This window comes from Malus sylvestris, chromosome 15, assembly GCF_916048215.2.
Source record: "Malus sylvestris chromosome 15, drMalSylv7.2, whole genome shotgun sequence".
NCBI classification, from domain to species: Eukaryota; Viridiplantae; Streptophyta; class Magnoliopsida; order Rosales; family Rosaceae; genus Malus; species Malus sylvestris.
This window is the reverse complement of record NC_062274.1, coordinates 24,678,693-24,701,413: the sequence shown is the minus strand read 5'-3', so window position 1 is coordinate 24,701,413 and position 22,721 is coordinate 24,678,693. Positions and strand designations below refer to the sequence as shown.

The 22,721-nt window shown below is 39.1% G+C and overlaps 1 protein-coding gene and 2 pseudogenes across 1 annotated transcript; 1 reads left to right on the top strand and 2 right to left on the bottom strand.

Moving 5' to 3' along the window:
- Window positions 1-883: 883 nt before the first annotated feature.
- LOC126603809 (methionine aminopeptidase 1D, chloroplastic/mitochondrial-like) lies at window positions 884-19,505 on the bottom strand. The gene is made up of 7 exons (XM_050270766.1): window positions 19,251-19,505; window positions 10,012-10,163; window positions 9,246-9,407; window positions 9,111-9,152; window positions 2,288-2,358; window positions 1,720-1,799; window positions 884-1,546 (listed from the first exon to the last, which is right to left on the bottom strand). The coding sequence occupies exons 1-5, from the start codon at window positions 19,327-19,329 to the stop codon at window positions 2,323-2,325; spliced, it is 471 nt and encodes a 156-aa protein (XP_050126723.1). The 5' UTR covers window positions 19,330-19,505; the 3' UTR covers window positions 884-1,546; window positions 1,720-1,799; window positions 2,288-2,322.
- LOC126605621 (peptidyl-prolyl cis-trans isomerase CYP40-like) lies at window positions 5,480-8,334 on the top strand (annotated as a pseudogene).
- On the bottom strand, window positions 12,932-14,756 carry LOC126605620 (uncharacterized; annotated as a pseudogene).
- Window positions 19,506-22,721: the final 3,216 nt, after the last annotated feature.

Here is a 22,721-nt window from a genome sequence, read left to right as displayed (position 1 = left end):
TATGTTCGTGGCAGGAATTTCCGTCGGGGATGCTTCCTAGCCGACGAGCACACAGCTTCCCGAGAGGTCGGCGCCGGTTGATGCTTTCTGTCGGGCTTCTGCTTTACTAGCGGCTTGTCGGGCAAGGCTGAAAGAGAAGGACAAAGTTAACTTTGAAATGTGCTTTTATGGGGCCTTAGGTGTAGGCCTTGAGGCTCACAATCAAGATTAACTTTTAAGTGCTCAGGCGTGCCACTGCCATCTTCAACATGGCAGATGTAAAACGGATGTTAGGTTTTAATTATATATATATTCGATAGACTATGTTAGTTATTGATAGGTGCCTTTGTGAGGCCTTAGGTGTAGGCCTTGAGGCTTCCCGTTAATAACTAACGTAGTACTCGAATACATAAGGTTCATTTTCTTGGTTATCTGAGTCTTATAACCATTATACTTCTGATTACCTGAGCCCGAAGAGCAGAATGAATCCAAATAGGTGCCTTTGTAGGGCCTTAGATAGGCCTTGAGGCTTCCCATCAGAACTCCTTCTATACTCAATGTTCTAGCCCAAGAAACAGGATGAATCCAAATAGGTGCCTTTGTAGGGCCTTAGATAGGCCTTGAGGCTTCCCATCAGAATTCATTTCGTACTCGAACGTTCTATGGTAATCATAATATAATAGAAATAAAACTAAGTGACAGGTCGATTACTTGCGCCTCAAGTAACTTCGAACTTCTTGTTATCAAAGCTTGTCGTGGATGGGTTAAGTCCACATCAGTTTTTTTTTTATGCTTTGAGGCCAATGACTTTTTGAGTGATCAAATCTTACATGCCCGAGGGCTTAGAACTTAGATATGGCTTGAACTGTGAAGACATATTCAAATCGGATTCAAACGCTGAGAGAGTCTTTTAATAGCCATATTACTAGAAATAACTTGGATACAACTTGTAGTATACAACATATTGCTAGGCTAATGAATGAAAAGACAAAAACAAAGAGGGTCGGGCAAGGTTTAACCTTGTCAGGCAAGGCTGATCGTCTTGCAACTTCCTATCTTTGTGGTTTATCAGGAGGTTTGAAAGCTTAGAAAAGGGGTTGGGAGGTGAGTTTACAGAAAGAAATCGATACTACAGCAAGAGTTGAACAGGGTAGCAGAGCTATTACAAAGGGTTTATCCCGAAAGGGATGAAGGCTTAGGCTGAGTACAGCTTCGTTTTGAAGGCAAATCTGGCTTTGAGCAGAGTTTGTGCTTGTATTTGTTGGTTTGTTTGAGTGGCCTTGAATCTGATTTCTCTTTCTCCTTTTATAGACACCTTGGCTTAGCCTCCTGTAGCAATAATATTGCCCGAATGCAGTTTTGAAGGATAGTGACTCATCAACTATTTACTTATACTGCCACTATAAAGTACTTTTGGGCTGATTAGCTGGCTGGTCTATACCACTTGGCCCTTGGGTAGGTGAGCAAGTGGTGCAAATGATCTGCACCTAGTCGGGAAAGCCCTTTTCTGCCTTCTGGGCTTGGGCTGTGCTTCGGACTTTTCTCCTCTTTTTGGGCCAACTCCCTTCTAAGCCCAAAGTTTAAGTTTTAACCCAAACAGTATGCAAGCAAGTGACAAGTTAGAGCCTCCGAACAAGAGACATTTAAAATTTACTGCACCAATGCTGCCGCTGAGTCCTAAATATAAGAAACAGAGAACTACAGCATACGGGGAAGGAGGTGGGGTAAAAAATGCCTTACTGGATTGTGTTGCCAATTTTCTTATGCTCTAATCCCGGTGCACATACTGAGATGGCCTTGTCGAGACATTCTTTAGTTACCTAAAGCAATACTTCAAAAATAAATCTCGTAAGCGTAACTATAATAGAAGAACATCTCAAGAAGTTTAAAAAGTTATTCTTCACTCTAAGTCATACAACTGACAATTTGCCTGAAAAGGTTCTTATACAAGATGTCTCACTACAGATATATAGCTTTAGCAATGGGAGATAGAATTACCAAGATTCATAAACTTTCACGCCAACAATAAGTAACAATGAATAAGTTGAAATCATACGTACAAGAACAAACAAAGGAAATCCAAAAGCGCGAAAACAGGGGTAGCTGTGAATAACATTTTTAAACGAGCAACAGATTTTAAGAGATGGCATTCAAGAAGATATTGGCAACACACGGTAAGCAAAGTTTCACACGAGAATTACATTTTGCAAATAAAAAGTGAAATATTTTTATCACATTTGTTGCTCACTGTAACAAATATGTAGAAAAACAACAGAAGTCCCCAAATTTAAAAGAAAGGTAATGCCACCTGAACAACATTCTGGCTCCATTATCACCATCTCCTCAAAAGAAAGTTGTTGATGTATCACCATGATACCCCTGTAAAATACAAACCCATCAATGGATATTATCTATTCTAAAATTGAGGAGGGATTTGACTGTAGCTTAGCTACAGTCAAACCTTTGCCACTTGATTTCACGCTATTTACCACAATGCCACAGCCAAATGGGGCTGGTTGGAGGGTAATTATCAAAAGGTTGGAGGGTAATTTTGTCCGTAGGATTTTGGACGGATTGGGATAGGATTAGGTTTGTTGTCATTTGGTGAGGGTTTCGGGGATGGGAGCACATGCCGCCTCAGAGAGACACAGAGAGAGGAGTGGGAGGTCTTGAACGACAAGCCCGATTTTGTTCCAGAGATCTCTTCGACGACAAACCCATTTTGCTCTAGAGCTCTTCAACGACAAAGTCGATTCGGCGCCTCATAGTCGCACACCTCGCCTTCCCATCACCGTCGCACTCCTTACCAGAACTCGAATCAATGGTAACGTGTCAATTGTATATATTTTTTCTCGATTTTATTCATTATTCTGGAAATTAGGGTTTGATCTAAATTTGGTGTGGCTGTGCTTCAGCCAAAGCTCACGGATTAGGCTGAGAGAGATATATATGGGAGGATTTGTGGACGGATTTCAGGGAGAGAGGCGTGGGATGGCAGGGAGGGGAAGGGAGAGGGAGGAGTGAGGCTGCCAAAAAGGGGGTTAGGTTTGATTTTTTCTCCTCAAATTAATTATTGGTGTCGGTGATTGAGAGATTGAGAGGGATGGGAGAGAGACAGAAACACACCCATTTGACCTTCATTTACCCTTTCTCAAACCCTATCAGCCACAACGCCAACTCTAGCCGATCCTCCAGAACCCAAAACTGAGCCCATCTCTGCAATAGCATCGGCTTCTCCAGGTTTCTCTCTTAGCCTCGGAAAACTCGGTATAGTTTATGTGAGATTGAAATTAATTCCTATCTGATTTGCATTTATATGAATATTCAATATACTTACATGTATTGTGCAGTCTATACCCAAGACAATTACAAAGAGACGTGTCCCTCACAATTTTGTAAATTATATAGCAGACACCAAAAGTTTTGTTTCGCGGAGCAAGTTTTATGGTTTTGCACCATGTTTTTTGAAGTTACTTATGTTCTGTTATGTTATCCTTCAGTTTTCTCCAAACCCCCATTTGATTTGTCATGAATCTTTATGCTTTTTTTTTTTTGCAGGGATAAATCAAGACAGGCTCCCTGCAGGTCAGGGTGTCTTGCCAAGTACAACCAGGTCACAGTTATGACTCATGGTAAGGCCTCCTCCCTCTGATTTTTGAGCTTCTCAGCTTGCATCGTCTGTTTTTGCTTTATGGGTTTTGTTTGAAATTGCTTCTGCTTTTGATTGGTCCGGAATATGAAATATGCTCTGTTTGATCCCAAATAAGAAATGACATAGGTCCCGAATAAGAAATATGCTCGATTTGATCCCGAATAAAAAATGACATAGGTCTGTGGCTTTCATCATTATTAAGTTGTATCCTTTTCTACTTTGGTTACAAAAAACCATTATAATGAATTAATTTGCACGGTCTCCCAAATTTTTTATTCCCCAATATTGGGTAAACACCGGAGTAGTCCGTAATCGACTGTCAATTCCATTTTTTGTTCCGATTACCCTTACATAAATGTATTTATGATCTTTTAGTTTGAAGAGCCCAACTGTTGTTGCAAAATGTGCTATAGATGGAGCAACTAATGTCTTTCTTTCTTATTGGTTGGGCTCTTCTTTCTTTATGTGAGGCATTTTTTTCTTAAACCCGGGTTGAAAACCCCAATAAGATATTTTTTTCTTTTTGTTTTTTTTTTCAGTTTTGCTGCAGAATTTTCAATTCGTTGTCCAAGACTGAATATTAAACCAGCTTTAATTTAAAAAAAAATTTCCATTACAAAAATATAGTAGAGCAAAGATTCACAATCTTTTTAATTACTCTGCTATTTCCATGAGTTATGGGCACCTAACTTTCTCTTTTATTTCTATATATGCCGTTCCAATGGAATCAAGTGCCAAAATTAGAATAAACATCTTTTAGTCAAGTTGGACACTTTTCCAAATAATGTTTGGTTCAGGAATCTCTTATACAAGCACAATATTCTCATGTATTTTAATCATACTTGACCCTTATGGTTTAATAAGCGTGAGAACTGTCTTATCTATACATTGATGCAATTTTTTCATAAGTGTGAATGGCAAATTGTAAGGCAATAAAGCATGCACACCATTAAAAACGTCCGGTCATATTTTTATCATTCTTAGCAATAGCATAATCTTCTATTTTTGAGAATGGCATAGAATACTTTCTGCCATTTTTCATATACAATTGGATCACGATAATGTTCTGAGGCATTTTAAATTATTTGTCATGTAAACAGTTTTGAATTCAGAATTTAGCTTTAGATTAAACTTCTGAGTCATTCAATTCAAAGTTTGAATTTATAGTTTTCTTTAGTTTTTTATTATATTACAATTCAATTTGGTACTAAAATTAGATTTTAAATTTGGCCACTAAAAATATGCATGTGTGCTCATCATCTGATATCAATTTAATGCATTCTATTGAATACATTTTTTCTCTCTCCTCTTTTAAGAATTCATTGAAGAAGAGTAATATATTTTCTGGATTGCACTGATTAAATTCTATTAAATTTTAATAATAAGCAATCATTTTTTTTTCGTTACAGGATTTCAGAAGACTATTTTTTTTGGATTTTGAGGCTTTTGTTTCCGGGCTCCAAAGTCCTTTGTGCTTAAGGTAAGCAATTTATTTAAACATATGGGGAAAAATTGAAGTTAGAGTTGTTTTATTAATAAGTGTTAAATCTTACTTTGGTTTAAGGATAAGTTCAAGGATCAGTACTAGCAACTGTTCAAATCTTTTAACCCTTGAATAGGTTATATATATATGTTTAGCTGGTGAGAAATCGTGTACTGAGGTGGCCTGCCTTGAACTTGAAGTAAGTAGTCTCTCCTATATCTGATAGCTTTAACTGCTACCAACTGAGAGAAGTGGGTAGATTCGTTACAGAGGCCAAGCCCACTGCGGGACGATGCGCACAAGCCTCAAACATGGCGGATGCGTACTGGAGGTATAATGACGGCTAGCAACCGCCGCCGTCGGCGATGAATATAGCCGTCGGAAAGCGTCCTTGCTCCGGTTACGGTATGTTGAATTCCTTGACCATCCCTTTTTTTTCCTCTTTCATTTTTGCGTTTTTTTGGGGTGGGATCTGGGTTTTTTCTGCGTTGCTTAAATTTTGCATTTTTTTTTCTGGATTTCAATTAAGAAATGGATAAATTTGGGAGCTTCTGATGACTTTGTTCCTCATCACCTGCCAATACCAGTACCAGAGATGGATCTACGGCCACCACCGCCAACCACGCCGCTGGGAATATCTTAGATTGAAAAGTGGAACTTTGTATGAGGTTTCATGAATATAGGAAGTGTGCTTGCTCACTCTCTGAGTGTTTCGTCGAGGGCTGAACACGGTATGCTCGATTATTTTTACTTTATTGTCTTATTGTAATTATAACTGAGATTTGTGGCTTTGTCATTCTTACATTCATTGCTTTCTGTTGATGAATGTAATCTGATTTTGTAGGTCAAGGTTTTTCAACAAGAAAATTAAGCTGCAAATTAAATTGAGGTATGAATGAGTTTATCCAACTTTAATTATTTTGGTCTGCGTTTCCTTTATTTTTTTGAAATTATATATTTTTGTAGACATTTTTCCTTAAAATTGACTAAATTACTCATACTTATGCACATGCATCAGCTATGACTCAATGGTTTAAAAATTAAAAAACCAGAAAGATGGTTATTCTAGCTTTCTAACCAGGTTTGTATCTATTTTTATTTTTATTTTTTGCAATGCTCCTCTGCACTACAAGGTCTCTCTCTCTCTCCGTCTCCCCTCCATTTCAAAAGATTCAATTTTTGTTTCTGGGTCTTTGTTTTCTCATTGTTTCACTGGTGGGTTTTTGTTTTTTTTTTGTTACATTGGTGGGTTTTAGTTTTTTTAATTGTTACATTGACCGGTTTTTGTTAATTTCTGTGTCCATGTGCAAGAATGTGTAATTTTGTTAATGAGGTGGAGTTGCAATAAGGATTGCATTGCATTTGGTTGCAGTGTGTTTGTTTTCACCGCATTATCAAAGGCTTTATGATACAAGGTGGAGACATTTCGGCTGGAAATGGCAATGGGGGAGAGTCAATTTACGGATTGAAGTTTGAAGATGAAAACTTTGACATAAAGCATGAGAGAAAAGGAATGTCGTCTATGGCTAATAAAGGCCCTTACAGCAATGGCTCTCAGTTTTTCATTACCACCACTTGGACTTCTCATCTTGATGGGAAGTGCGTTTGCGAAGGTGATCAAGGGCAATGGTGTGGTTCGTTCAGTTGAGCATGTGAACATGAAAGGCGGAGACCTGCCTATCCAAGAAGTCATTATTGCGGATTGTGGGCAGCTTCTTGAGGGAGCAGATGATGGGGTGTGTAACTTCTTCAAAGATGGTGATGTTTATCCTGATTGGCCTGCTGATCTTGATACAAAACCAGAGAACATTTCTTGGTGGGTCACGACTGTGGACGCTAATAAGGCCATTGGAAATGAACAGTTCAAGGTAATGAGTTATTTCATTTAATATCACAACTATGGTAATTATGTCATATATTTCATTCACTAATGCCAATAGTATGTTTTTTAATCTTTATACAGAAGCAAGACTACAAGATGGCCCTCAGAAAGTATTGCTAGGCTTTGTGGTACGTGGATAGATGCTGGGAGCTGGAAGAAATAGATGAAGGTAAACCAGTTGCTTTGCACTATAGAGTGTCCCTTGCTTTCTTTGATCATCTTATGACATTATCTTTGTGATTAAACAGAGACGAGCTCCTCTTTGCCGAAGACAAAAGTCCAAGATATTTACTAATAGCTCAGTAAGAATTTTCATTTATCAAATTTGAAAGCACTGGATGTTAAATGAATTCTCTAGGAAACCCTTTTGAAATGAAAGCAAACTTACTGTCTGGATAAGTAAACCAATTTCAGTTAAGCAGTGTAAATGACAAGTTGTTGAACTATAGTTATTGCAGAAAGTGTACATTTATGAGTGGCAGTGATTGACATCGAAATTGTATGATGGTAACTTAATCATACTTAAATTAAGCCTGTTAGACAAAATGAAAATTACTGTTGGTTCTGAGTTGCTATGAAGAATCCTTGAAATGAGTGAAAACAAAAAGACAACTATGCATATAGTAATCAGGCCTCGCTTTAATACTTCTCTGAAGGCTAACTTGATTATGTTCATGAGTATTCTGTATTCTTTTGTCGTACATTGATTTTAATGTCATCAACTAAAAAGAAATACATTTCCCTTTATCCACTTGATTGATAGGTGAGTTTTCTGTTTAGGCCTGCAGGTTGAAATTATTGTTGGGCACAGACTTTGCATTGCGTGATTGGGAAGATAATGTGAAGGCTTTATTTCGCCAAGGCCAGGTAATAATCTTTAATTGGATAGAATTCATAGAGCCTTCTGGTTGCTGTTTATTACATTTTTAAATTAAAGTAGTTGTCTTTTTTATTTATTTATTATTATTTTTTTGCATGGGATAGAAACCGACTCAAATATAAGACGTGAATCTCTAATCCTCTTCCTCTTTTCAGTGTCTTTTAATGTAGCTCCCAATTGATCATTTTCTGTGGTTTTTGTTTTCTGGGTTTTTTTGGTTGTCTAGAAAATGCTGTAAACGAAGGAAAGTTTGAAAGTTTGAAGCATTTTTGTTTTATTTTGGGTTGTACTATTAAGTTCTCTGTATTTATAGAGGATGTGTTTACTTCGTCTAAGCTAAACATTAAGAGATTTAGTTGTTGAATGTTTGAACAACTCTTTATATGTAAATAGCATTGTCAACAACTACTATATATTATGTAAATACTTATTTTACATCTATGCACAATGCTTCAACACATTTAGTCCCTTATCCTAACACTAATTGTAATTCAAATTCATTTGCCATTCCCGCGGCAACGCGCGGGCTAAAACTGCTAGTAGATACTAAAGCTTGAACTTGGAAAGTCGTTGAAGATGCATGAGATCGAACAATTGGGCATGGTCAAACAGGTAAAAAAATGTACTTATCCAGATCAAAGAATGACAATCATGCAAACAATTCCAGCAAGAAAATATCATTAGTTTGGAACCCAGCCTATAAAGGAGCAAGAGGCTGGTTGCGCAAGGTACACAGATAATCCACAAATATTGCAATCGGAAACAAAAAACTGTAATATGAACCCATTACAACCCTAGAGCATTAAAAGATTAACAAACCAAACAAAACAATATTCCTCTTAAGACATAACTAATGCATGATTTGATTATTTAATTTGCTTTGGTAATTCTCATAACAAATCTGTTTTGAATATTGTATACAAATGAAAAAGGTGATGAACCTTGTAATAGGCGTATAGCTAATAAACTGAAACCAATTATTATAGAAATGCAAGAAAAAGTCAAGAGTCACCGAGAGACAGTGCCACCAGTTATGCAATTTGATCTTCGCTAATGTTTGGCATTCTTTTTCTAGCTTTACTAGTTCACATAATATAAGCATAATTTATTATACAAAAAAAAGTTGATCTGTGCCAACTATTTAATTAATGTAGATAACAACGTCAAAACTCAAGTCTAGAAATGTATATCTTATGTGATTTCATTCAAATTGCTTTGGATTAATCATACTCACATTTAAATAGACGGTAACATCAGTGTTAACTATATCACCATCCTGCCAAAAAACAAAAATATGTGAAAGTCATCGGAAATTATTGATCACTTAGAAGGATATGATTTTGTAGCTAAGAACTTAAATCAAAGGGACCTCAAGTGCTCGGTAATCTGGTATTCCATGGCAAATACATTCATTCACTGATGTGCTTAACTCTTTGGAAACCCACCATAGCCAAGCGGTGAAAGGGTAGGCACCCTTATCAACTATTATTTGATGAACAGCTTGGTCAATTTCATCCGTCTTTATTCCTGGCTGCCATCAGAAGCTACAATTAAAACTTTCACACAAGCAAGACACCCACCTCTCTAGCATCATGCAATCACAGTCAAGAATCCATCCCCAATCATACTAAATAAAAATGAGAAATAACATATAGATATAGCAAAATCTTAAATGCATCATGTAAGTAGCCTGAGCTTAACAACTGTAAAAGTTAATAACAATGACTAAAAGAATAACGAAAAGACCAGCTCAGAAACCATTATAGAGATTGAACACTCCAACTTTTTCCAAATCTAAATCTGTAATCTCAATTTGAAGAAACCTTGGGTTGGGTTGAGCTGGGAATTCTGGGAAATAAGCAGGCCGAATCTGCATTACTGTAAAGCCACCTAATCACAACCTTGGGCTTTCAAGAATTTAAGGGCCTGTTTGGTATCATTCCCGGATCCTATTTTTTGTTTTACAAAATGATAAATGTAGCTAAATCACTTAATACTCATTAGTTTCAAAAACAAAAAACTTGATCCAAGAAGGATACCAAACGGGAGGACCAAAAGGAAAACAGAGGGCCATAAATTTATTTTACAGAGCAAGTGCAAGAATAGATGATTAACTAGCCAGAAGCAGAAGTCACCTTGACCAAAGTTCCAGCAGATTCAAGAACCTGTGCTGCAAGCCTTCCAGAGGCTCTCATGCACTCTATCCCCTTCTCATCATGCACTTCAGGTCCACTCGCAATCCCAGGTGGTTTTTTAGATTTTACATAAGGAGGCCTTGGTATATGATCTGCAACACAGCGCTTAGGTGAAAATTTTCCAGGTCTTAGACGTTTGCACTTGTTTAGCACTGTATCTACATTTCTAATTTCAATACAATAGTTGTCACTTAAGAGTTTACAAAAAAGTGTCTGCATATGTATGTTCTCATAGAATAAACTGTGCAATTGAAAATCATGAAGGGGTTCATAATTCCAATCCAGAAACATCATTCATCAAATAAAAACTCAGAAAAAAGTGCCATGAGGAGGTCAGAAAATAGATCAAGCAAGTTAAAGGCTAACACATGATACTACCATATAATATGCACTCATTTGAACTTCTAAAGACAACAAATGTACAAAAATGGGAGAATCAACATCAATCATTTAAATGAAGCTTAAGAGTAAAAGTGCATAAAAAATGTATGCCTAAGTTGTGTGTGCTTGTGTATATGATACATGTGAGTTTACAGAATGTTTCCTGCCATACCTTCCATTGAACAAGAGGTTGGTCAAGCCAGAAAATTTTCAGGGTAACTGCATTGACACATGCTTGCTTCCTGTGTGTGGGAATTAGGAACAAGGGAAGAAAATGATCATCACTACAAATTACATCTGTTGATGCACAAAACCGGAGATCTTGGAACAACGTAAATCCGACCGTGAATCTGCAAGAAATGTAAATAACACAAGATGTATCGTGGTTCACCCCAAGATTTGGGCTACGTCCACACTGATTATTGTATTTCTGAGGGAGAGAGATTGTGAGGGAGAGAACCTCTGTAATGTGAGAGGGGATGTGAGAGGGTGAGGAGGCTTCAGGCCTAAGAGTTGGCCTCTCTTAATGAGGAAGGTGAGGAGTCATTTTATAGAATAAGGGCTCATCACTTATTACATATGTGCCCCTTCCTCTATTACATAATTACATTTAAGTCCCCTGAGTATTTAGACGAGATCTAAATACGGAGGCCCTAAGTATGGTACAAACAGTAGTCCCCCAAGTCTTTAGTCAAGAGAGTCTTTTGGCTGGAGACTTGAAATTCAGTCCATGTGTGGGCCGAAGTAACTAGATGTCATCTAGGACTGATACTCGATATGAGGCGGTGCCCAATCTGAAATGATGCTCAACTAGAAGTAGCACATGTTGCGAGGCTGCTCTGCTTGTGTTGCCTTGGTTGGCTCGGATTGTGGCGTTGAAGGTGAGGGAGTCCCTTTTATAGAATAAAGGCTCACCCCTTATTACAAAAATGATGGGTTAGAATTGGTGCTCGTGGCGAGTCAGTTGCTCAGCTGGCGGCAATGCTCTCTAAGGAAGGTAAGGGAGTCCCTTTTATAGAATAAGGGCTCGTTCCTCAATACATAAGTGATGGGCTAGATCCCCCAAGTATTTTGTATTTTTCATGAGGCTTAGTTGAGGCCCAATATATGGTACATAATGTAGTCCTCCAAGTCTTCGGTCAATAGAGTCTGTTGGCTGGAGACTTCAAAATGAACCCATGTATAGGCCCGAAGTGGCGGTTGTTCGAAGGCGGTATTTGTATAGCTTACACTGAAGCTTTGTAGGTGAAGCTTTGCAAGTGAAGCTTTGAAGCTAGAACTCTGTAAATGAAGCTTTTGAAGCTAGAGCTCTGTAAATGAAGTTGTTGAAGCTAGAGCTTTTGTAAATGAAGCTTTTGAAGCTAGAGCTCTGTAAATGAAGCTTTTGAAGCTAGAGCTTTGTAAATGAAACTTTTGAAGCTGATTGACATGACTGATGTTTATGAATGTTTATGTTGATTGACATGAGTGATGCTCATGGATGTTGTCATGAGTGATGCTCATGAATGTTGACATGAGTGATGCTCATGAATGTTTATGTATGATTGACATGAGTAGTGCTCATGTATAATTTTGGAGTACTGGGCGTACTTTTGATCACCTGGTTAGTGGTAATAACAGCAGGTTGCTGAATAAATTTGGAGTACTGGGCGTACTTTTGATCACCTGGTTGGTGATAATAGCGGTAGGCTGCAGAATAAATTTGGAGTACTGGGCGTACTTTTGATCACCTGGTTGGTGAAAATAGCGGCAGGTTGCCGAATAAATTTGGAGTACTGGGTGTACTTTTGATCACCTGGTTGGTGATAATAGCGGTAGGCTGCCGAATAATTTTGGAGCCATGGGGCCTGACTTTTTTGGGCATATAGGCTTTGGCCCTCCACATATCAGTCTAGCCCATTATTTTGGGCTTGCCCTTTTTTTATTTTATTTATTTATTATTATTATTATTACCCTCTGATGGGGTTTATACAGATGTCTGCAGAAGATAAGAAAAGTAAATTACATCATTCAAAGATAAGGAAAGTAAATCACATCATTCTGGTAGGGTGTTTATTCCTTGCTTTTTGCAGTGTGGGTGTTTATTCTTTGCTTTTGCAGTGTCGCCATGTGCTCTCGCAGAGGAAAGCCTCTCTTTTGCCTTCTGCTTTTTCTCGGTTTTTTGTGCTTTGCTTTCGCTTTTGTTTCTGTGTTTCTGCTTTGTTTCCCATTACTTTTCTGATTTTCTTTCTGATTTGCTTTTGCTTTCATTTTTCTCAGCTTTCTGCAATTATCTCCGAGACTGATTGAGTAGTGGGCTGTCTGCTAGCACCGCTTTGATTTGATTCCCAAAAATCATTGCTCCCACTATCTATATCAAATATCGAATGGCAAAGTGGGACCTAGGAAGTTAGTGAGGTTGAAGCTTACTTTGTCAACATGATGGGATGATTTTTGCAGAAAGAGATAGATCTGAGCTTCGCACAGTACTCTTTCCACGTCACAGACGCCCCATTGTCACCATATCTCCGGGATGCCGTGGAGGAGAAACCATAGACGTAACTTTTCGTGTATTTAAGCAGGAAGAAAACAATTTAGGAGAGGAGAAACACCATCTAAGCTTTGCAAATATTGATCTCATACCTGGATCCATGGTTCCAAGCCTTGTGTGGTCAACTCCCAATTGTTTCAAATACTCCACCTTCTCAGCTCCCCTAGCTACGGCGATAACAATGGCTCTCGCAACCTTGCCAATCTGTATGGCCGTAAGGTCGACCCCTCCAGCTGCACTAAGAACCAGCAATACTTGACCGGATGACAAATTGGCCCTATGAACAAGTGCCACGTGCGAGGTCCCAAATGCAACAGGCAATGCATCGGCAGCCACCAAATCACACCCCTTCGGCACTCTAAACAACTTTTTCTAATCGGCGATGATGATTTGGGTGAAAGAGCTGAGGGTGGCAACAGAGCAAATAGGGTCACCAACTTTGAACTTGGATACGGCGGGTCCAACGGTGTCGACGGTCCCGGAGTAGTCGAAGCCTGGGATAAAAGGGAGGGGTGGCTTCTCCTGGTACTTGCCCAGTATCTGCAGATAATTGGCGTAGTTCAAACTGGTAGCTTTCACTCTCACTCTTACCGATGTCGGAGAACCTAATTTTAGAATTGGGTGGTTCTTCTCCACAATGATCGCTTTCTCTGCACCTCTGTCTGATATGGGTTGTGTCGGGTCGCCTAATTTTCGGCACACCAGAGCCTCCATCGTTGTCAGCCTCGGGTGGGGTTCTGGTAAGTTCTGAGCTGCTGGCCGTTGGGTCTAGGGTCACTAGTACGGTCATGCCATTTGATCACCGTCGCATCTTTCCCGGCTCCTTGAAACGTGATGTACGGCTTCGTCGCTGGCACTCCCACGTTGCTGACCGAACTGGTAAATCAGAGACCTCAAAAGACTTTGCCGTGGTCTGTGACTAGTAATTGAAGACGTACACAGTTCCCGAATACATACTCGCAAGGATCTATGGCTCAGATGGATATAGATCCCTAGACCACAAATTTTCACTTGATGTCGAGCCAGAGAGGCATTTTTTCGAGAGCTCAAGGAAGTCCGCAGAGGTTAGATGGTAAGACTTGGCGGTGGAGAGATCGAAGCGAATTGAGTTCGAAAGCAGAGCATGAATGGAGGTGTCAGTCTCTGTGGGCTCGCACGTTCAGTTCGCTCGTGAAGAATAACAGAGTGTGTGCGCTTTTGTGAGAGAATGAGAGATTTCGATCTTGGAGAGAGTATTATGTTTGAGTTTTTCTCTCTCTCTGTAAATTGAATGGGTGTGTCTCTGAGTGTGGGTGTTGGGTTGTTTGGTTCCTGGGTTTTCTTTGTAGATTCACGGCGGAGGGGGTGAAAAAATGAAAGAGAACTGACACAACTTTTTCGTATTGTTTCCAACAGACGGCACCAAATGTTGATGCATAAAATCGGATGTCTTAGAACAACGTAAATCTGACCATAGATCTGCAAGAAATGTAAATAACACAAGATGTATCGTGGTTCATCTCAAGGTTTGGGCTACGTCCACACTGATTATTGTATTTCTGAGGGAGAGAGATTGTGAGGGAGAGAACCTCTGTAATGTGAGAGGGGATGTAAGAGGGTGAGGGGGCTTCAGGCCTAAGAGTTGGCATCTCTTAATGAGGAGGGTGAGGAGTTCTTTTATAGAATAAGGGCTCGCTCCTTAATACATATTTTCCCCTTCCTCTATTACATAATTACATTTAAGTCCCTCGAATATTTATACGAGATCTAAATACAAAGGCCCTAAGTATGGTACAAACAACATCTGTTTTTCACACAACATTTCCTGCAAATATAAATAACTCATAATGATACGTATGCGTCATTTGACATCTTAAGTTGATTAATAAACTTGAGGAAATAACCAAAATCAGATTAAAACAAAGACGTGCACATAACAACTGAAACTGAAGCTGCTCTTACCACTATCTCACTCTTACACAGTTTGTCTTCTGACCTTGTGCACTCTCGTACGCTCAAAGCCTCACTCACCATTATGCTTGCTAGTACACAAATTAAATTCGCAAAACCCTACCTAATTAATAAGTTTTACAAATGAAGACCAGACCACATGGGCTTCCGTAATTGAACTAAGCTCAACTTTTAACCCCAAAGCACCGTTTCCTAATGGTTTCAGCGATCCTCAGGCTTCCTTTTACTTTCTCACCTGCACAGCGTTTTCCTTCTTCCAGCTCTTGTATATATAGAAAGGGTGACACAATGCCCAAAAATTTCCAATTCCAACAGAACTAACTGTTCAGCAGTAAGCCTTGCAACATTAACATTTTGATTGGCTCGGCAGGCAGCAAACAGAGCTCTCTATATACACTTATCATGGCCATCCTATGAATGAAATTAACAACATCTTCAAGTTGACCGTCACGTGCTAGCATGTCAACAACACATGCATAATGTTCCATGCTGGGGATAACGTTATACTCCTTTGTCATACTGTAGAAGACTTAAAGACCTGAATGACTACAAGCTGACAAAACAGAAGTAAAAGTTACAGAACTCAGGAAAATTCCCGAATGATTCATCTCTTGCAGAAGCTTAAGAGCAGCTGTTCCATCTCCATACATTCAAAAGCCTCCAATCCTTGAGTTCCATGACACTAATCCCTATTAACCATGTTAGTAAATACAGAGTATGAAGATTCAATGTGTGCACACTTGGCATACATATGGATCAGTGCATTCCATACAGAAGCAACCAAATCAAACTACTTTTGCTAATGGAAGCGTGAATTTGTATTCCGAATTTCAAATTGCACGATAGTAGATATTGTCGTTTGGTCAGTATTGACCCATGCACTTTGCATTTTCTAAAGCATTCAAGTGCCAGATCCTCTAGTCCTAAATTAATAAAACCAAGAATCATGGCATTCCAAGAAATAACTTGAGCAAGGTTCATTAACCTAAATACATTTCTAGCATCCCAAATTCTACTGCAGTTAGCATATAAATTATAATATCAACAATGCAGGGCTAGCTGAGCTGTAAAAAACCATGGATTTCTTTTCCATTTAGAAAAGACCTCAGGTGCCGACAGTACACAAGAACAGAAGAAAGAGAGTCCAAATCGGGGTAGACTTTGCTGCTATTCATCATATCCCTTCAAGGATGATTCATGACTCCCAATCCCAGAATATCTTGATCTCAAAGTGGTCCATGAAATGATGTTAGGCTTCTTAATCTGTTTAAAGACTCTCTTAGGTACAGTGCCCCATTCAGTAATAAGCATCCATTACCGTATTCAAAGTGACAATATCAGGTTCACAACCATCCAACATACTATCAAATAGTCCTAGAGCCAACCCAAACAACCTATTGCACACATACCTTGAGATCATAGAATTCCGTGACAATAAATCTCTTCCCACCATCTCATCAAAAACTTGTTTAGCACTCCTAACATCTTCGCATTTTGAATAGTGAATACATATCAATAAATGAACTGCAAACTTGCGCATTAAGCTCAAACCCACGCATGATCACATCTCTGTGAACCACAATTCCCACTTTTAAGTTTGAAAGCAGTGCACATACCCTTAAGACCTTAGGAAACACATAACCGTGAGGCAGAACGCCTTTGAAATTCGTGTCACCATACGTTCTCACATATTCTTGATACATTCCATGCCTTGAATAGAACCCGAGGATCGTGTTCGTCGCAGGAATCTCCTGGCGGACGAGCACACAGCTCCCCTGGGAGAATGGCGTCGGTTGAGGGTATCTGTCGTACTTCTGCTTTCTTCTCGGGCTCGCTCGGGCAAGCCTTTGTCGGGCAGATCTTGGTCGGGCAAGACACACTTCGGGCAAGGCTCGTCGGGCAGTTCTGAAAGAGAAGGACAGAGTTAATTTGAAAGGGTGCCTTTGTGGGGCCTTAGGTGTAGGCCTTAAGGCTCACAATCAAGATTAACTTTGTCGTGCTCAGGCGTGCCACTGCCATCTTCAGTATGGCAGATGTTGAATGGGTGTTAAGCTTTGATTGAATATGTATACGCCCGAGAAACCAAGTTAGATATAACAGGTGCCTTTGTGGGGCCTTAGGTATAGGCCTTGAGGCAACCTGTCAAACTAAACCAGCGCTTGGATGTATCATATTTGGTCTTTTATGGTTGCCAGAGTTTTATCACTATTATACCTTTGATTATCTGAATCCAAGAGGTAGGACGAACCCAAATGAGTGCCTTTGTAGGGCCTTAGGTATAGGCCTTGAGGCTTCCCATCAGAGTTAATCCTTATACTCGGACCAACTAGACCGCAACATGAAATGAAGCTAAATAGATGCATTCGTGGGGCCTTAGGTGTAGGCCTTGAGGCTTTCTATCAGAATTCACTCCATGCTTAAGCCTTTTCTACGAATCAAGATATAATAGCAACAAAACGGAGAAATAGATTGATTACTTGCGCCCCAAGTAACTTCGGACTTCTCGCTTATCAAGGATTGTCGTGGATGGGTTGAGTCCACATAGAGTTCTTTTTTATGCCTTGAGGCCAAGGACTTTTAAACTGATCTTTAAATTATATGCCCGCGGGCTTAAGACTTAGATCTGATTTGAACTCTGACGCGATTCAGATCGGATTCAAGTGCTGAAGACTCATTTTCATTATGACTTTGCTAGAAATAACTTGTATATAACTGGGAATATATAACATGTTATTGTGCTTTTAAAAGAAAGAAAAGACAAAGACAGAGCAAAGATAGTCGGGTAAGTTTGAACCTTATCGGCCAAGGCTGAACTTCTTACAAAATCTATCTTTGTGGCTCTGTCAGAGGTCTGAAAGCTTTTAGAGGGGTTGACGGGGGAGAAGAGGATACAAAATGAATCGATACCACCATGAACAAGGTAGCAGAGCTATTACAGGGGTTTGGGAAGGTTTATCCCGAATGGGATGAAGGCTTGTGCTGACTACAGCTTCGTTGAAGGCAAATCTGGCTTGAGCAGAGTTTTGGCTTTTGTTTGTTTGTTTGAGTGTCCCTAATTCTGTCTTCTCTTCCTCCTTTTATAGACGACTTCAGCTTGGGTTCCTGTAGCAGTAGCGGTGCCCGAATGCGGTTTGGTGATGACTCACTAGCTTTTTTACATGAATGCCACCAATAAAGTACTTTATTGGGCTGTGTAGTGACTGAATAGCCTACCCCCTGTGGTCTTTGAGCAGGTAAGCAGGTGGCCTTTGTAACTTGTGCCCAGCCGAAAGCCTCTTTCCTGCCTCCTAAGTTTTCCTCTGGGCCTTGGGTTTGGGCCGACTTTCTCTCTGGCCCAAAGTTCAGATTTTATCCCAAACAGATCGCAGTCCAAGCAAAGACATTGGTTCAAACAATTTGTCAAACAACATCCAGGCAAACATCAACTCATCACAATCTGCATACATTTGGACTGTTTTTTGGTGACTAGAAAGGGGTTTTGCTCTAACCCACATTCAATTATCGTTTGATGGGCTTGTTTTCCTTTGTTTAAAGATGCAAAGTTGTAGCAAAGATTGAGTTGAGAATGAGGGGGATTTGCTATTGATAGTGGACAAGATTAAGATTGCTCACTGAGAACACCATACACTCATCTCCGGTGGTGTTGGTATTTTAGTACAGTAAAGTCCGAGCCAACTGGGGCAGAGAAAATGGAGCTTGGTTTGAATTCCGATTTGGCCAAATGGGAATTTAGCACACTAAAGCTTAGTTCATATGTTATGATTGCTTGAATAATAAGTTGGTCAAGCCACAAAATTTTCGCGGTAAGCGCGTCGACACATAATTAAAAACACATAACAATGACAATCACACAATTCACATGCTTTAAGATCGTTGAGATATACAAACGCGAAAAATAACAAGAACAAAATTCACATGCTTTAAGACCCCACCAAAAAAAAAAAAGACAAAGAAAGATTAGGCATCAAGGTTCATTCATTTGATACCAAAAATTCCAAATTTTCTTTTCTTTCTTAGTTCAACTCACACCATCAGAAACACCACCGCACTACGGTAATCCTATGCAGAACATAACAGTTCGTATAGCAATGAAAAAAAACCAGTCCCCAAACATCCAATAACCCAATCTCACTGAAAACCACAAAACCTCGATTTCGCAAGGTAAACATTCATTTTTCATACAAATACAATCACTATCGGACTCAAACAAACCCAAAAGAGCAGACTTGATTGAAACTGAAGCTGAATCGGAAATGTTTGAACTTTTAGCTTACAAATTCAAAAGCAAGAAAACGAAGAAAAGGAATGGAGCAAGAACCTGGATTGAGAGCCTGCGTGGACTGCAGGAAGTGGTCACCCCAAATGGAGGACAGAACCGTGGCTTGCACAGCACGCATTGTGCCGCGCCTGTCACCATTTTTCTATACAGCGTTCGTGGCTTCTTGCTCAGCTGCATGTTAGTGCCATAAGGTATTGGGTTGAACCTGTGTAAATGATAAGGTTTTGGGCTTTTACGCTTTGAGATGAAAGCCAATTTGAAGCTTATTATCCGGTGTTTGGTTTAGGTTGGGTTATCGTGCCGTATCTGAAACAGTCACAACTAGTAATATATATATGCATAATAAGCGGAGGATTGTTTTTAGGATGACTGTAAGCACTTTTATATGACCAAAAGTGCTTCTCACAACGTTTTACAGAAGAAGAAAAATAGTGTAAAGTTTGGATTTCTTTTAAAAAAAAAAAAAAAAAACGGAGGAGGGGATGGGCTTAGCCTCGCAATGAGGTTCAAATTCATCTTTGGCAATAATCGAACCTAAGACCTCTCACTTACAAATGAAAAAGAATACCACTAGACCGTAGCACTAAGTGGCAGTAAAATTTGAATCTTAACTAAAAGTTTTGACATTCTTTCAAAATATCATTTCTAACAAAAGCACATATAAAGCGTCTCGTAAGCACAATTGTATTTGACTATGGTTTTTTTTTTTTTTATTAACATCCCACATAAAAATTTATTATTAAATGACTTATATATCCTATTAAGAAATGGCTATTTAGGCCACATTTGAATTTAAAAAATAAAATTATTTTCTGAATACACCCCAAATTTTTTTCATATTTTTTTTTCTTCAAGCTCTCAAAGTCACTCCTCTCATCCCTTGTAGAACAAAACTCTAACAACTACCAAACAAGATGAGTATAGATGAATATATATGTACACACACACACATGAAATCTAAAATCCCTAATTGATAGAAATCGATGAAATTTATTAAAAACTAACCTCTCAAAATGGACAAAGATCTTTGTAGTTAATTGAATAGAGAAACCCTAAAATTATTAATTCATAGAAACTCCTAAATGGAATAATTAATATATATATATATATATATATATATATATGTCACATCCCGGCCTAGGCCTCCACCACATCCAGGCTCAACTCCACTGTAGCATGATATTGTCCGCTTTGGGCCCCGACCACGCCCTCACGGTTTCGTTTCTGGGAACTCACATAAGAACTTCCCAATGGGTCACCCATCTTGAGATTGCTCTTGCGAGAACTCGTTTAACTTCGAGTTCCGATAGAACCTGAAGCCAGTGAGTTCCTAAAAGGCCTCATGTTAGGTAGAGATAGGAATATACATATAAGGCTTATAGGATCCACTCCCTTGGGCGATGTGAGATGTTACAATCCACCCCCCTTAGGGACCCAATGTCTTCGTCGGCACACTTCCGCCCAGGGATTGGCTCTGATACCAAATTGTCACATCCTGGCCCGAGCCCCTACCACATCCGGGCTCTACTCCATCATAGCACGATATTGTACACTTTGGGCCCCGACCACGCCTTCACGGTTTTATTTATGGGAACTCACATGAGAACTTCCCATTGGGTCACCTATCCAGGGATTGCTCTCGCGCGAACTCGCTTAACTTCGGAGTTCCGATGGAACCCAAAGCCAGTGAGTTCTCAAAAGGCCTCATGCTAGGTAAAGATGAGAATATACATATAAAGCTTACATGATCCACTCCCTTGGGCAATGTGGGATGTTACAATATATGAGAAAATTTTCGTTTCGTACTTGATTCGAGTTTATTAATAGATAATAAACCATTTGAGAAACCCCTTAACTCTACATATCTCAAGTCCAACAATTCCAGATTAGAGGAAAAAGTGGAGTCCTCAAAGATGCACAAAGAAAGAAGCAAGATGATACTAATGGAGTTTGGTCAAACTTTTTCTTCATAAACCCTAAACCCTAAACCATTGATTTGAAGATGAAGCACTTTCTGTTTACACCTCATAGAAATTTCTACCCATGATCATTTGACAATACTCGTTTCTGAAAATGGTGGAGAAGATGAACTTGTGAGACGAACACATTATTTGATTTGAATTTTAAGTGGAGAGTATGGGGTATATGTAGAAAGTGTGGGGTGTAAGGATAGTATTGGAAAGTATGTGGGGTGTATTAAGATAAATTTTAGTTAAAAAGTAAATATGAGATGTATTAAGTATATGAGGTGTAGTCAACAAAACGTGGCATGTGAATAAAACAACCATTTGACTACTAGCATTAAAAACACTAAAAAAAACTCTAGTTTTCAATATGTTCATATTTATTACGACTCTATAAATGTGGAGAAATTTTTCAGTGTAATCTGAACATGGAGTGGCACACCACATGTTAATATATAAGTGGAGAGAATTTTATTTTTCATGTGTCTCTCAACTTGTATAATGACATGTGGTGTACCATCCCGTTTTCAAGGTACACTGAAAAATTTCTCCTAAATCTGTATGCTTTGTTGTTTAACACAAACTGCCACAAGCAAATGAGTTTGGTGGACCTTTTTCTTGTGCAATTCTATAAGACAAAAACAAAAAAAATATGATAAGGTACTTGCCAAAGCATCACTTCAAATCAAAGGCTCACCAGTACATGCCAGCATCAACATGTGACTCAACTTCTTCTCCTTCTAGTTTGAGTAAGGGCTTCCTCTGCTTTAATGATAGTGTACAACAATTCCTCTAATATCATTGTATAAATAAAACAAAAAAAAAAAAAAAGAACTGAACCGCTATATGTAAAGAAGAAGAATTTACATGAAACGAGTTTACGGTCACGTAGCATCCGGTCTCACGTAAACAGTTTGAATTGCTCTCCATGTGGAGTCTAAAAGATATCTAAATGTTGAACAAACAAAAAAGATACCTAAATAATAAGGAAAAGGGATCCTCTCCGGATTCCCTTCTACTTAATCCTCCTCATCAAACAATCCGTACTCTTGAAATTTGATCAAACGACTAAAGTTGTTATAACTTTTAAAGAGCCCGTATTTTTAATTGTTTGATTAAATTTCAAAAACTCAAATTGTTTAATAAGGAGAATTAGGTGGAAGGGATCTGGAGAGAGGATTCCTTTCCAAATAATAGATGTTTCGGAGTTATAAATAGTTCAAGTGGAAGTGACCGCGGGCCCTCTTCGGTACTATGCAAGCCTTTGACGTACGTAACTGAAAGTCTTGACGGCCCCGCTCCCAAAAAATGCCGTCCAAAGCCCATACGGAAACGATATGTCATTTTCAAACTCGACATCGGTCCTCTAAAGTCTAAAACAACGAGAATCCGATGCTGCGAGTGAGTGCGGACTGCGGAGGAAGGAAAAGGATGGATACTTTGGCGTCAGTAATCAATCTGAAAGTGGCCCGTATTGTGGGGCACGCTTCACTAGAGGAGTTGAAGGGAGCAAGAAGATCCAACGTTCCACGCCTCGTGTTGGAAT

Coding starts and splice junctions, on each gene's coding strand:
- LOC126603809 (XM_050270766.1), bottom strand. CDS start 19,329: ATGCGTGCTGTGCAAGCCACGGTTCTGTCCTCCATTTGGGGTGACCAC. Junction 10,164..19,250: donor CACGCAGGCTCTCAATCCAG/GTTCTTGCTCCA, acceptor GCTGTGTTGCAG/ATCATATACCAAGGCCTCCT. Junction 2,359..9,110: donor ATGTTACCGTCTATTTAAAT/GTGAGTATGATT, acceptor TGTATTTTACAG/GGGTATCATGGTGATACATC.